The 16,533-nt window shown below is 44.5% G+C and overlaps 1 protein-coding gene across 1 annotated transcript; it reads left to right on the top strand.

Annotated features, from left to right (window-relative positions):
• The first annotated feature begins 11,991 nt into the window (after positions 1-11,991).
• Positions 11,992-15,284, top strand: LOC114910195 (insulin-induced gene 2 protein-like). The gene is made up of 4 exons (XM_029250289.1): positions 11,992-12,934; positions 13,088-13,254; positions 13,476-13,575; positions 14,113-15,284. The coding sequence occupies exons 1-4, from the start codon at positions 12,800-12,802 to the stop codon at positions 14,152-14,154; spliced, it is 444 nt and encodes a 147-aa protein (XP_029106122.1). The 5' UTR covers positions 11,992-12,799; the 3' UTR covers positions 14,155-15,284.
• The last annotated feature ends 1,249 nt before the right edge of the window (positions 15,285-16,533 follow it).

Below are 16,533 nucleotides of genomic sequence, written 5' to 3'. Positions count from 1 at the left end.
ACTGTACACTGTGCACAGGATGCCAGTCCATCAGAGGGCAGCCTCTTACATGCACGCGCACACATTTAGTGCCACGCCCACGGTTTCACCAGAAACGCATATTTGCCCCGTGGGAGCAAGAAGGGAAAGTCACACTGACCTTCCCTTCGGAACTGGAAAGCCAAGTGCACACTGACTGCGCTGAGCTCGGGTCCAAGCGCTGTGAAGCCCCGCGCTACCCGCTGCGCCACCGCGCCTCCTCAGTGCCGCGAACAGTTCCGTGCTGCGCTGCGCGCCCTTCGGATCGATACACTGTGTCCGCAGCGCTGCCCGCATGTTTCCTACTTATCCAGCAGGTGGCGCACAAATACAGCAAATGCTTCCGAACGTTCCGTTCCGGTCACTTTGGAAATGTTCGTTTAAATACGTAAATATTGTTGATTTCCCTTTTCCTTACAGTAATCACCGAAGTTGTCCAGGTTGCGTCTAATGAATAAAAAGCGCATCGAATGACAGCGCTCTTTCCAAGCTCGTGACACTACCAAAGAAACTTGGCTTAAAAAAATCCAAATGTAAATACATGAGCGAAAAAATAAGCAAAATGCTGGTTGGTTTTGATTAAAGACAGACCGTTTGGAGTGACAAAGAAATCCAAGGTTGGGTTTCAAGGAGCCTTAGGTGTTGAATAGATGCTAAGCAGGCAAACAGTGGAAAATGGTAGCAGTTTCTGCATGCGGCCAGCAGGTGACATCATGGTTAGAGATGCCACCTCCCACCTGATAGGCTCAGGTTTCAATCATGCTATATAAACAGGTCAATAAATGAAGGAAACGTAACAGTGCAAAGTTGTCTTCTGATGCAGCATTGAGGCCGTGGCATATTAGGCTCTGCTGTCACAGGCCTTTTTTAAAAAGTGCCTTTAATACATAAGTGAGGTTTTTTGGGGTCTCTTGCCATTTTTACTTCCCTGATGCCAGTTCTATTTGTGCTACTTGAAGAGGGCAGTGCACCATTATCCCCAGTATTTCTGCTGGGCACAGTGAAAAATACAGGTCTTTAGGGGTGAAGCAGCAAGTCTCCACATGGTATCAGGTGGTTGACGAATATGAGCTACCATGCCTGATGTGTGTGTGTGTGTGTGTGGGTGTGTTAAGGAAGACAGACATTCCATTAAAGCGGAGCCTCCTGTAATGGACTATGAATGAGCGCAGCGGCTAATAGAGTTCCCTCCCTCCCCCCGCACAGTGAGTGCAGGCAGCGACGCTTCCCCTCTAGGCCTTTCCCTTCCATCAGGCCTCCTTGTTTTTGAATCACTCGTCTCTCTTCCGGGCTCTCGAGCCACCTTTCTTTTCAGCTGGTCACACACAATTATCACAGCGTAATGCCCCGCCGCGCCGCGCGCGTCTATGTATGGGCGCGTGCGTGCGCGCTCCCGGCCTGCGATAGAGCACAACTGCGCAGCCTGTGACCGAGGCGCCGAAGGGGGCGGTTCGCTCTGGGTCTTTCTGACACTCTGTGCTAAAAGAACGTGTTCTACCCCACCCCCCGCTTTATTTTATAATTTAGCGAAAAAGACAAAGAGAGGAGTCAGGTGGCCGTTTAATTGTGACAATTATGTGAGGCGGTGGGCTTCAGAGAAGCGGAGCGCTACACACCCCCTTCCCTCCCTTGAGCTGCAGCTGCGCGCGGAACTTCGATCGATTTCAAATGAGCTGCTGCGCGAGTGAACGAGCGCTACGGTGTGCATAGAAGGACCTCCAGCCTCCTTCGTTTGCCATTTTATTGCCCCGGAGGCTCTTTGTCCGTGCGGCAAAATGCAGCACAAGACAGAACCTTAAATATACCGAAGGCTCTGTTTGTGTGACACACAGCTTTTGCGCGAGCGCAAAAAACAGCGACTCGGGACTGAGGTGCCGCTTCCTGCGCGTGCGCGGGGGGCGCGCGCTGTCTGCCTGAGCGCCTAATGACAGGTGTAAGATTAACTTTGTTAGGTGCCGGCCCATTCATGCACACCAAATTAAATTAATGGAACAAATTTCCCACTTAATTAAGATAAAAATTCGTGTCAGCTGTAACCTTGCTGTGCACTAATTATGTACAAATGATTTATCATCTGTTTCGCCCGGAATATTAATCTTCACCTCATTGATACGAGCAGCCGCTGTTAAGAGATGGGCCTTGATTAACACTGACAGGGCGCGCGCGCCCCTCACGCAGCCGCTTCTCCAGCCAATGGGGCCTCAGATTCCCGCCATAATTAGCCCGCGTTCGCAACGCGCATGACCGTAACGCAGCGTTTCCCATTTTTTTCCTCCTCTTTTTTTTTTTTTTTGCAGCGCCGCCTTCAGCGAACAGGGGGCCTTATGGGATGAGCGCTGAGACTCATATGGCGCAGAGGAAACTTAGCAGCGACGCGCATAGAAGCCAGATGTGGTCAAATGCAGATCAGTAGTCAAGTTAACCCCCCCCCCAACGTGTTTCAGTCTTTGTGTCCCTGGATGCGCTAATTGGATTCCAGTCACATGGCTGCGGGAAACCAGTTAATGGTAAAATGATTAATTGTGTTGCAGGTGCTAATAAATTGGTGCTCAGCAGTGTTTAGCTACTTTAATAGACAAGCAGCTGCCGTCATGTGGGGCGGCTGTCCTCTTGCTGTAACATTCTCTCTCTCATAACAGTTCAATTTTCACGAGACGGGCTTCCACCGCTGTCCGAAGGGCTGTGCGAGGAATCCCCCCCGTTGCCCGGGTGCGCTGTCCACACAGGGACATACGTGTTTGCATTTCCTGCATTGCACTAGCGATTCATGTTCGCTTGTCCAATTTGTTGAGGAGTGGCGCACCGGGGCCTTAAAGAGCGGACAGCCCACCGCGAGGAGGGAGTCCGTCCAGCGGTGGGGCTCCACGGAGCTCAGTCCGATGGCGAAACGGCACGATGGCGCTAGAGCCCCCGTGGTTTCCGGTGCTTGGCCACGGGGGGCGCCAAGGAGCCGGGGGAAGAGCGCTCGGCCCACATTTCAAATTCACTTTGGGAGACAATCGTTGGGGAAGATACGCAATGCTTTCGGCCTCTCAAATAAAAGAGCCCATTTTTTATTATTAAATATATTTCTGGCTTGACTGGTTTATTCATTATGTGTTGCTCGCATATGAGGAAGTGTTTCTGTAGAGTACTAACAGTTGCTGTGTCCCCACGAACCTGAGCTCCCTTCACAACTGCTCTCTATTCCCCCATGGGTCACTGGAGCACCTGGCATTTTCAAAAGCACTAAAGAAAACATCGAGCCAATATGTGGCACCATTATTTCGTGTAAAATAAATTAAAACAAAACGGATCCATTCAACGCCCTGGAAGGAAGGCATAAAAGACTCCTGGTATGTAGTCGGGCTTCTCCTTCGCTCAAGTGCCCCGTGATGCGGACATGGCCGTGTGTTCTTCACGCCAACACGTGGATGTACTCTGGTGTGTCCGCTTTTTACCTCTGCTCCTCAGCAGATGCAGCAGCTCTCATGCTCGGTAGGTGTTAGCACCGCGTAACACGTGTGCGTAGAACAAGCGAAACAGTCCCCTGATCCCTAGCGCTCGTTCCCAGTGTTTGTCAAGGCTCTTTTCGGCAGTTCAACGCAGCGCTTTTCAATGGCGCTCAAGTGAGAGTGAAAGATGTGCTGTTAGAGGGTCATCTCGCACATCGAAAGGGGAATTTGTGTCTTTCCTGCGCTGTCACAATGGGAGGGGCACCGTTACTCGCGTGGCCATGAAACAAGTTCAACGAGAAACGGAAAAGCATGTCATCTTCTCTCTCCACTTCCCACAAACACAATTTTGCACTTGAGATGAACTCTTTTTCTCCTGCTACATCTGTGCTTTGGACAGAAGTGCCGCCAGAGCTCTTCCCGTCTCCGCGGGAAATGTACGATCGCTCTTCTGATTAGAGCACCGATAATGGTGTGCATCGTTCAGCTGCTCGGCACTGGCTCGCTGCAACTCGCCTATAACTCATATTTCTCTATTAATTCCAGCCTTGTCGGTTCCCCTCCGCTGCTTTCTCACTAGAGCTCTTTCTGCAAGGCCCAGCAAATCTTCGGGGCAGAACCCAGGCCTGTCACAGCTCGTTTGAATGATTGCTTGATCTGCCCTGGCCACTGGGGGGCGCACTGCTTTGCCTCAGATTGGAGGTGAAAACATGGTTAAGAATCTGCTCCACTGATTTAAGAAAACATGAAACACAGTACTTATGTTGTTATAGGTTTGCATGAAATACATCCTTGAATTCTTAACTCTTCTTAAATATTAATTACTCTTTTAGTTGATACCTTTCTCAAAAATGACTTGCAATCTTGAGCTGTATGCAGTGATTTACCTCTTCCTAGAGCTGGGTCATTTTTACTCTGTCAATTTAGGGCAGGTACCTTGATCAAGGCTACAACAGCAGGAAGTGGGCAAGGAATGTGAGCTGGTACCTCCAGCTGCTGCACCGTACTTTCGTAACGCTGTAATATTTTAAGAAAGACAGTAGGACTCAGCAGAACTTAACTCACTCAGTCCCTCCACTGGGCCACGTGCAGGTTTCCCGGTGTAGTACCTATCACACATACAGTATATATACTCTGTATTATATATATGTGTGTGTGTATATATATATATAAAATTATGACTCCAATAATACACTTCAAGTAATTAATGAATCAATTCACTGTGTGCAGGACGCTATTGTTGACACTGTCCGCATGCCCTTCTTGGAGGAGCTTAAATGTTGCCGACACCTCAAGCGTCCATTAATCACCAGTGGGGAATTGGTTCTAACACTGGGGGTGAGGGGTTAATGTGTAACAACATAAAGGTCAGAGGGAATGAGGCGATGATGGTCACCAGCCTAATGGGTCAAGGGGGGGAACCATTTGAACAAGAGTACCTGACACAAGATTTATATGAGGGTTATGACACTGGGACAAATAGCACTAATAACAAAAAGGAGCTCAATATTGGCCAGAGCAGGATGATGAATTGTGGCTCCTGCTGCATTCGCTGAGCGCTGTGGCCCCTTGCCGTGCTCCCAACACACAGCAACTCTCTGGAGCATCTTCCCTTTTCCCTTGATATTATTATTATTATTATTATTATTATTATTATTTTTATTATTATTATTATTATTATTGTTGTTGTTGTTTTTATCCATACCAAATTTAACCAGTTTATTCAATTGAATATATAAATGGAGCCGATATGGTCACCAGGTTTTAGGATGGGGCTTGGGTTAGGATTATGTATTTGATAAGCAGTTGATACAATAACGATAAGTGATTGTTTTGTGTTACTGCAAATCGTACAGTAGTTATACTCTAAGTTAGACATGGATTGCACTTACCTTGCAGACATAGTGTGCATTGTTGTATATTATTTATTCCTATTGTTAGTGTAAAAAGACAAGAGTTTGTGTTAGATTTGGGGTCAGCATCCCGCGTTTGCTGTGATCGCCCAACTGACAAGCTTATTCACCAAAGTCATGAGCCAGGCATGAACAGAGGCTTCGCGTGGTTGAGACCCTTGCAAAGTCCCTGTGATCCTCAGTGCAGAACTGGGCGAACACAGTGACTGGAGGCCGGCTCTCGCTGGCTGTGCTTTGCACCCGCACCTCGTCTCCTTGTGCTGCTCCACACACACGTGAACAGTGGTAATTGCCTCTGCCTCAATCCCGCCACTCAGTATGTTATTTACGGGCGACGCTCCTCCTGGAGCTGCTTGCGCCTGTTCGTTCGGCACGTCTGCCTTGCTCCGTCGCCTGGACTAATAGGCTTATGTTCTGGAAATAAAAGAGTCGCAGTGGATTATGGAAGCCTTCCCATCATATTTCCACTCATAAGGCCATGATGCAGTACTCGTTGGCTGCTGAGACATGGAGACTTCTTTATCCTCAATAAAACATCCTGATATCCTTCTGAGTGGCTCAGTCAGCTGTGGGTTCAAATCTGGTCCTAATTTTCTGTGGAATTTGCATAGATTAAAGCTGATCTGAACATCGCCGTTTCACTGCTCAGAAATGACAGCATCTCCTCCTTCCTCAGTTTCTCTGAAGCTGGAGATGTCATCTTGCCTGATGCCGGAACGTCCGTGAACAAACCTCTGAGCCCTGCGTGCCCAATGATCAGTCTAATGCTCTGCGGCTGCCTGTCTCTTCTCTTACTTGTACGTCAGTGTCTGCAGGCACTTTTTACAACACTATGGTATGGTGCGGTACGGTACGGCACAAACAACCATCCTCTTCATAAGCATTGGGGCTTTCAAAATGATGACTTGTAGTGCGATTAGTTGAGGGCTCGACTAACCCTAACCTTTTCTGTTCTTTTAAACACAGATATCTGGGTAATTATCACTGTTGCTCAGGCTTCTCCTAAACTTCTTTTTTTATTTAAGTGTTTGTAATTTCACAAAACTCCTTTGCACTTTCACCCATTAATACAGTGGTATACTGTATTTATTGAAGCTCGCAAGCTTAGTTATGAAACCGAAACCTGGACTTGTTCCGCACACTCTCTCGGACCCGTGCGGATAATCTGTACAATACAGGCAATGGAAGGAAAGATTTGGATCCAGAGATGTGACACAAGTGCAAAGCCAAGTTATCACATACTACCATTTGAAAAAGTATACAACACTCAAGTAGCTGCATAAACTTCTTTTTTTCAATTGATAGAATGTTCTAGATCTCAGTATGTGATGTGGGAGGCTCTTTGAATCTCTACTGACAACTTCAGAGATAACTGCATACTCTAAATCCATCCAGGTAGACTGATGCCCAGAAAGGGGGTAGATGATCTCGTTCACCTTTATCGTTGTGCTGGATGACCTTGGCCCCCAACACACAGTGTAATGTCTCCAGGTTCATGTCTGTATGGAGCTTTTTTCCTTCTCCTCTGTTACCTGGCTGGTCGCTTCATCATTACTTCAGCATCTTAAAGTACATCACTGATGATTCTCTTTCCTCTATTAATTTATTTATTTTATTCACTTGTTCTACTGCTTGCCTCAGTTACCTTAGCAATGTTTGACAAGAGTGACATCTTGTACTGTATTGTCACCTTGGTGAACAAGGTGTGTGGGCTGATAACACTACATAGAGCTCATTGGAAGTTGCTTTGGAGAAAAGCGTCTGCTAAATGAATGTAAATGTAGATGTATTTTGTCTGTGGCGAGGTTAAAAGACTGCTTCAGATATAAGCTTTTTGAAACGTAGCCACGTCAACTAGTCAACACGAAGGGAAAGCACCCGAGTCTGTGAAGCGACAGGTAGGCGGTCCCTGTAGTTGGCCCGGTCCACTCGCACCCCTAACCCTAAACCTTAACCCCAACCCCCAAACTCCAAACCTTAACGCTAACCCTAAGAAACAGCAGGGGAGATCAATGTGGCTGTCATTTATAGGTAATTGCCTACTTAGAATATTTTGTGCACTTTTAGCCTTTTATATTGATGACTAATCATGTGAATGTCTGCTTTGTATTTATTTGTCTGGTTTTAGGGGTATGATAAAGTTTTATACCGCAATTTAGAAGTATTTTATGTGTTTTGAAGGATGCATGTATGTGACATGATGACTTGGGTTGAGCTGCTATTGGAGGACAGACCTTTCGTGGGTATGTTGGTGTGGGGAAGACATGGGTCAGTTATATTTTTTGAAGCCAGGAAGGGGGATTGTTATGGGAAAGACTCTGTCACTGTCTTGATAATGTATTTTATGTAATGGCTGTTTAGTAATTTTGTTGACCAGCTGTAGGAAAATGGTTCTGGGTTCGTTTGACTGTGGATTTTTTGATGTTTGTTTTGGTTGTGTATTTTATTGATAATTTTATTAAACAAAGTTTTATTTTAAAAAAAAATTGCCTACTTAGAATATTACACGTATTATCCTCTTATGTAAATTTAAATCAAGATGTTTCCCGAATTTTCAATTTGGTAAGTTGATTTAAAGTATTCAATATTCTATTCCGACTGAACGTTGCTGCTATTGTTCCCCCCGTTGTCATTGACGACCATTTCTATGGCTCCTGCACGGACTGCGTTTGCGCGTTGCTGTAAAAGGAAATGACGTAACTCCTGAAATCCGATTGGATGTCAAATGCTCGACTCTTGTTGGTGAGTGTGTGACGGCGGAAGGATGTGGTCCCTCAGCTGGAGGCTCCGAAATGGCTCGGACAGGTATTTTTGCCTGTGCGTTTTTCTCACCGAGCGTTAAAAAACGCGCCGGAGAGTCTCCTCACACCGAGCACAAACTCGCACACACACACACGCGGTAGCTACAGATGGCGCAGGACGTCGTGGTGATTGACGCAAGTAGTAGCTAGCCTGCGGAGCGGAGGCGCGGGGGGGATGATCCCGGAAGTGAGAGGCACGGGGAGCCCTTTCATATGTATTACAGAATTATATTAGTATGTGGGAGTTCGCTGTGTCTGTCATGTCGCATTGAGAGTACTAAATGGTGTTGAAGTTAATGGTGTGTGTCACGTTCCTCCTCGCTCTGTAACTCAATTCTCTCTCTTCACTGCGTGTCTATCATGACACACTCTGAACACAGTGGGAATGATCCCTGGAGAGGAGGGGGGGCCACAGACTGCAGCCCTGTCGAGGGTGGGAAGTGAATTGAGTTTTCTGGGTATTGCTGTACGTGTAAGTGTGAATTTAAATGTGAATGTGTACCTCTTGTTACTCCAGACAGGCTCAAAGATGTATGATGTGTGGCTGGAGAAGTTCAACTTGCACCTTTTGCCATGAAGTGCTGCGTTCTTCCTTGTACAGGTTGTCCCCGAGTTACGATGGTTCGGCTTGAGATTTTTTTCGACTTTACGGCGGTGAGCTGGAAATAGACATTCAGTAGAAACCGATCTTCAGATGCTGAATTTAGATTTTTTTTTCCCTGGTAAGCGATATGTGGAGTGATGCGATGCTGGGCAGCGACAGCGATCCGCATCTCCCAGTCTGTCACGCAGAGTTGTGTATTAGGTGTATTAAATGCGTTTTCACCTTACGATATTTTCGACTTGTGATGGGTTTTTCGGGGAACGTAACCCCATCGTAAATCGGGGACCATCTGTTTTTTGGAGGGAAACGCTTTTTGGGATTTGTAGTGTAAGGTTTTCAGAGGCCCTCTTTGTGCTGCAGCTTTCGCCGCACAGGACATGCAACAGAAGTATTCCCAAAGATTGTTTTACGTCACCGGGGCACGGTGGCGCAGCGGGCTTGGCTGGGTCCTGCTCTTTGGCGGGTCTGGGGTTCGAGTCCCGCTTGGGGTGCCTTGCGACGGACTGGTGTCCTGTCCTGGGTGTGTCCCTTCTCCCTCCAACCTTGTGCCCTGTGTTGCCGGGTTAGGCTCCGGTTTGCCACGACCCCACTTGGGACAAGCGATTTCAGACGGTGTGTGCATGTGTATGTTTAACTTCACCGCTTCTACATCACAGTTAAACTAGAGTCAGAGTCTTGTTTGTACTGCTGTATGAGAGTCGTTGATCTCACGTTGCTGAATTTGTAAGGGTGCTCATTTGTTCACGTCTGTGCTCTCGTGCTAAATTGTGATATTGAAGGGGTCTTTTTCACCACACGTCTGTGTGAATCAGCATCTCGGGTTTGACTACACAAACCAGGTGAAGTGACTACATAATGCCAACCTGTACTGCGAAGGAAGAACAAGTACTGTGGAAAAGTTCTGTACACAGTAGGGTTTTTTTTAAAGATACATACTGTTTTTTTTTGTTTATGTTAAATAAAGCAAAGGAGTTTCATGAGCTGAATATACAAAAATCCTGACTTCTGCAATGCTTTCTTTCAGGGTCATCGTGATGTGCAGTAGCAACAGTAAAAGGTAGAGGCCTCGCTTCCTTTTGCCCCCTGCCAATGCTTACGTGTATAAATGCCTCGAGGGAATGCAACAGCGTCGAAGGCCCTGCGGCCAGAGGCCGTGCCCCCCCGCCAGGGCTCGTACAATGCAGCCATCGCTGACCAGACCGCCAACCTGGCCATCCGTGGGCTGCTGCTCTTCTTAATTGGTGTCTTCCTGGCTCTGGTCCTGAACCTGCTACAGGTTCAGAGGAATGTCACGCTCTTCCCACCTGATGGCTTTGCCAGCATTTTTTCTTCAGCGTGGTGGGTCCCCCCCTGCTGTGGAACTGCTTCAGGTGGGCTGGTGTTTTGTGCACATCCTCCTGCAGTAATACTTTCTGGATTTTACTAACGTCAGCATAGCCATTTATACAGATGGATCTCTTTGTTCTCCAGCTTTTTGTTGGACTAACAAATGTAAGGAATTAATTTACACTTACATTTATTCATTTAGCAGACACTTTTCACCAGAGCAATATACATCCCATAGAACATACAATTTGTGTATTACCTTAGGAGAAAGAGACAAAGCTGCATATGTGAGAGACTTATATTGATACATATTGATACCTTTATAGTCTATAACCAGGGTCTTAAATTTGATCCGGGAAGCTGTGGGAAGCCAGTGCAGAATTACTGTAGTGTAGCATTTCTACACTAATTTCAAAAGGGGATTTTGAAACAATCACCGATTGCTATAAACACAGGTAGTTCTTTAGAATTCAACATCAGAGAAAGACTAAAAGTTGTCTGGCTTCATTGTAAAGTTTAAATTAAGGTAAACTGTCAACAATACTACACTCCACTGTACACTTGTTCCATCCTTATTAACTGGTCCACTTTCTTTCCTGAAAAAGGTTATTCATTGCATACATACTATTGTGCCTTGAACCAGAAGCAGATAAAGAGTTGTGCCTCATCTTATAAACACAGTTGGGACTGAAAGTCAGTTTGTAACTCGACATTCTTGATAAATCCACCCAATACATCATAGTCAGTAAAAGCTTAGCGCAGTAAACCAAAACATTACAATGGTAACATAATACATTTATTTCACTTTACAGTGGCCCTTCTGTTATAAAATGAATTCTGAAATACAATAGTATTTCATAATATGAAAAATATGATTGATTTTTTTGGGCCCTGTATGTATGACGGCAGAGATGCGAATGGAGTGACAGCCAGTCATTGATAAAAATGTAGTTATTCTCAGCTAATGAGCAGCAGCTGCCTTATAAGTTGTTGTATCTTGCTGGTGTGGGTGGAATTGCCTTGCCGTTTTTCTGACTGTGGTGGAAGTGGTAGTGCTCCAGTTGTGCTGATTGTGACCTTTGCGAAATTTATTCCGTACAATTTCAAAAACTGCTTTTCCTGATCAAGGTCACAGTGAACCAGAGCCTATCCTGGAATCACTGGGCAAAAGGCTGATGAGGTTTACACCCTGGACAGGACCATTGCTGGGTAGCCACACATGCACACAGTCACTCACCCATTCACATGCCAAGGGAAATCTTAGCATAACCAGTACACCTTAACTGTCTTTGGACTGTGGTAGGAAACCAGAGTACCCAGAGGAAAGAGACAGGAAGAACATGCCATCTCCACACAGACTGAGTGGGGATTGAACCCGTGTTCTCTCACCCCCCAGGCGCTTTTGTGCTGTGTGTAGGTGCTTTTTCCTTCGACGGTTCAGCTGAGCTGGGGAGGGTCATGCCGTGCCATCAGCGTCTGCCCCCAGCTCTCCGTTCTAAGGGCTAGTGAGGATAAAGGAGATAATATGAAGCAATAAAAACTGTCAAATGGCAACCTGTGAAACTACCTCCTGTTGGTTAGGCTAGCAGCTCGCTGATCTTGGACCTTCTCAGATCCAGGAGCTGTGGGTGCCCTGTATTGGCCCTGGACACAAAAAGAGATGGAGACCCACAGAAAAGACTGACGCTTCTCCCTATGAGTGTCTTGCCTTCTCTGTCAGCCACCCAGTGCTCAGTGCGGAGCTCCAGCTCATTAGCTTAGGATAACACGGGTGCTGCCTGAAATTCTAGTTGTGTTCTCTGTTACCAACACGTTCTTATGCAGTTCAACTCTTGAACAAACTGTTATTAAATCCAGTGTGTTTAATGTGATACTGGTCAGGGAACAGTATCTCTGGCTTTTGGTCTGTTATATTTTGTATTAGTGTACAACACTTTATTTGTAAATATGAACTAATGGTGCAGTGAGTTTCTCGGATGAATCAGAATTAATTGTCGTTTCAAATTGTCTACAAAGTAACTAACTAACTTGATTGCTAAATTTTAAGCACCTCAAATACACAAGGCAATGACAAGGTGTTCTCCCAGTTGACTGCAGTTAAATTACATTAATTTGTCTCCATTAGTGCACCTCATCATCTTAAAGCTGCCATCTACCTTTTAGAGTTATGTGTTCATTGAGCATTAGTGGGATTACAATATTTTTCTGCTCCAGCAGCATGTTGGAGAAACTGGGTGTTGATCAAGTCTTCATATCAGGTTTCTCTGCCTGTCCATCCTGTGTTACATGAAATGGGCAGCAGGTGGTGTAGTGGTTAGAGCTAGCTTGCACTCGAAGGACTCCAGTTCAAAGCCCATCTGATGGTGTATAAGTAGGTTATTTATTGTAAGTCACTTTGGAGAAAAGTGTCAGCTAAGTGAATAGATTTAAAACAATTTTAAACGCCAAACCTTGAACATCAGCAGTGGAGTGTGCGGCTTAATATAACTCAGATTTTTCTGAAAAATAGCTTTTCATGTTTAATTTCTGTTAGCTAAATACATCAGATTTTGTTTCTGGCATGCAAACAATTTGTGCTTTAACTGTGAATGCTTTTTGTTTTTTTTTTTTCGTATCTCTCTTGCATTGAAAACGAAACAAAAGATATGATCTCAAAAGTAGTATAAAGTGTGTGGCTCAGCCTTCTGACTGCATGTTGCTTTCATGTGCACAGCTGTGATCGGTCTCCTGTACCCCTGCATCGACCGCCTCCTGGGTGAGCCACACAAGTTCAAGCGCGAGTGGTCCAGTGTCATGCGCTGTGTGGCAGTCTTTGTGGGGATCAACCATGCTAGTGCAGTATCCTTTATGGCTGCTTCTCTCTTTATTGTTATGTGTTTAGGTAAATATCTACTGTAAGTACATAAATGCCACTTTAATTATATTACTGTCTTATAGTGTGTATGTAATGTTTTCAGCACTTTCGCGAGTTTTCTTTATCTGGTGTCCTAGAAGGTGGATTTCGCAAACAATGTCCAGCTGTCGCTCACCCTGGCCGCCCTGTCCATTGGGCTGTGGTGGACCTTTGACCGTTCCTGTAGCGGGCTTGGCCTGGGCTTTGCCATTGCCTTCCTGGCCACCCTCACCACTCAGCTGTTGGTTTATAATGGACTTTTCCAGTAAGTTCTCGAGGAACACGGCGCTCTTTGTAGCAGTGCACAGCTGAAGTCATGAAGGACATTGCTGCTGTTCAGAGAAGTTTTGTATCATCACATTCCGGTTTTAAAAACTCAATGACTTTGAACAGTCACTTTCTTGGCATCTACGCTTGCCTTTTTAGTGTCAGCTAAATGAATGTTTGTGGTTTTCCTTCACCTTCCACGCTTCTGTTTTATTTCAGGTATACTTCTCCTGACTTTCTCTACGTACGTTCATGGTTGCCGTGCATCTTTTTTGCTGGAGTAATAACCATGGGAAGTATAGGACGTCAGCTAGCTATGGTAAGATAAAAATGTTCTGCATCATTCCCCAAAAAACATTACTCGTGTTAGTATAAGGTGGGAGCAGTAAATTGTTCAAATGCTTCATTTAACAGCGGCTGGAGTGCTAACAACTGGTGGTTAGTTGATGCTACAGTGGCAACAAGGGTCTTAGTATGATGTTTTGGTCCTTTTTTAAAATTATGTAATGTGCACAGAATCAAGTGCAGTATGCCTCGTCTCCTTGAGCTTTCTGGAAAATACAATGTGAAAAATTTGAATTGATATTTACTGCTTACTGTCATTTAGTGTCACCCAAATGTAGCTCACATTTTTTTGGCAAACAAGAACCAAAGAGAAAAAATTGTCCTTAATTTCTGTAGAAGCAAGTTCATTAAGCATTGGAAAAAAAATCTGTTTTTTTTTTTTCTTGAAATTAGGGCTTTCAGCCATAGTGGCTGTGGTTTTTAGTCCTGCAAGGTTGACACCTGTAAAAGTATTTTCATACTGCTTTGTTTAACTTGAGGTTTTCTTCTAATACTATGTTCTTTCTTTCAGTACGAATACAAAGTTGTTCAAGAGAAGACACATCAAGATTGATAAAGTCAGAATTATTACTTGTTTTGTTTCATTTTTGAACTGGTTTAAAATACCAAATTGGGCTATTGTATTAACAGTATATGCAAGGTTCATCTAAGTAGTGAAGCCGAAAGCTTCACTATGTGCTCCCGTGCAGCCTGTGATTGGAGCGTTACAGGACAGAATGACACGGCCATCTGTAGTATTTCTTTTCAAACTTGGCTACATTGTGCCAAATTGGCTTTATCAAGAAATCTGTCGTATATATTATGTGGGAATGCCTTCCTTGTTAGTGTTTGTGTTGTTTGCTCAACGATATGTGTGGCTAGCTGAATAGCTTTCAAGTTATGGACCTGTTTGGATCATTTTACTACTGCAGAAAAGAAAGGCTGTTCTTGTTAAGATCGTTCATGTGCTGCAAGCACATGGCAACATATACAGTATGTCGACAAAAGTGCAGGAAAATATTTTCATGTTTTAGGTTAGAGTAGTATACATTAATTATTCAGTGGAATGGTCTTCAGTTACTGTAAAATAAATGTCTATTCCTGTGTATTTTATTGAGAGGAGAGTAAGACCTGCTCATAGTCTGCTGCCTTTTTTGCAGCATTTTAAGCATTTGAAGTTTCCTGAAAGGGACAGCCGTAAGTAGTTTTAAGTGCAATGGTAAGAAACTGTCTGTTTTTGTTTACAATCACCACCACCGTTGAAGTACCTTGGACTGAAAGGAACCTCACCAGTCACTCTAAGATATTTATCCAGAAGAAGGGGTGGATTGAGATAAAGTTGAAGGGAACTTGTTCAATTATTTTTATGTATTTAATTTAAGAATTCTGGATTGTGGATTTATTTTATTAAAAATGTCCAAGCCAAGAAATAACACGTAGCAACCAGTGAAACTGCTTCCTGTTGGTTGTTTTTCTACAGAACTAGTGTAATCTGGTTCTGAATGTGTATGAGATTTAGATGTAATACAGGTGTGTTGTTGGCAGACATGTATCAAAACTGTAAAAAGACCCATCTTAATCCTGGTTTTCCCTTAATTTGTTTAATCAAGCAGAAAGGAGTGTCTGGTAATTGAACAGGGTGGTTTTCCATGATTGTAGATTTGAATATACAGTGTACTGATTAAAAATTTTTATTCCAGATCATCTTTGTTCTTCACATATCTCTACCTGTTTCACAATTAAAATGATAAATTATGAAAGTATGATGAGAATATTCTCAAATGGGACATGATGAAAACTTTCTTAATCGTGAAGGAAATTGCATGAGGCTACAACAGCATGCACAACATACTGAGAAGCATACTTAAAAACAAATATATTTAAAACAGAAAAATATGGTGCGGGTGAAGTGGACAAAGGTTGGGAAGTCAAGTTATACTAGAAGGAAGGAAGTGTGTGTGTGTGTGTGTGTGTGTGTGTGTGTGTGTATATATATATATATATATGGGGTTTGAGTCCCGCTTGGGGTACCTTGCGACGGACTGGCGTCCCGTCCTGGGTGTGTCCCCTTCCCCCTCAGGCCTTACGCCCTGTGTTGCCGGGTAGGCTCCGGTTCCCCGTGACCCCGTACGGGACAAGCGGTTCTGAAAATGTGTGTGTGTGTGTATATATATATAAAACAAAAAAGACAAATGGGATTAATAAAGGCAGTACAGAGGAAGGTCAGTATGACTGCAGCAATGAGATGGTATCATTGGGATGTCCTGAGGACTCATAAAGACCAATGGCTATTGGCAGAAATTACCTCAAGAAGCTCCTTGGAGCAGCACATCTGGACCACACTGTTGTGATATGTGCTGACTATGCTCTTCTCTATGGGCAGGGTGACATGAAGAGGGCAAGAGTCATTGTCCATGATGCACAGGGGTCTGTCCTACTTTCTCCAGAGACTCCAGTCCCTGCCCCTTGTTAGGTTACTCAGTCAGTTGGCATCACATGTAGGAATGCCCTTATGCCAGAACACAACTGCAGATATGACCAAAAAATTACAGTATGCAACAAAATGATGCATCCAAGCATTGTTGTAATACACCATTGATCAGAGGAACCATTGGGCAATTTTAATAAATGATTGTGACTTTAAAACGAAATGGACTACTTGACTCGTCTGCTCATGATTTGTAAGACTGATGAGGTTTAGCATTGAAGAAGCTCCCAAAGGTAGCTCTAAGCACTGTAGTAAATGCCATACCCTGTTTCACTGTGCAGGTTCATAAAACACACGATGGCCATAGTAGAAATTAAGAAATTTAGGGAACCTTGCGCCTTGTCACATCTGGCAAAAGCCACATGTGGTGTTTACAAGTAAGAACTTTCTACCAGCAGTCAAACATGGTTGTGGCAGTATGATGGTCTGAGATGTTTTACTGCCCCAGGACCAATTCAGTTTTCA

This window comes from Scleropages formosus, chromosome 1 (assembly GCF_900964775.1).
Source record: "Scleropages formosus chromosome 1, fSclFor1.1, whole genome shotgun sequence".
NCBI lineage: Eukaryota > Metazoa > Chordata > Actinopteri > Osteoglossiformes > Osteoglossidae > Scleropages > Scleropages formosus.
Note: the sequence above shows the minus strand (reverse complement) of the source record. Positions and strands in the feature narration are given on the sequence as shown.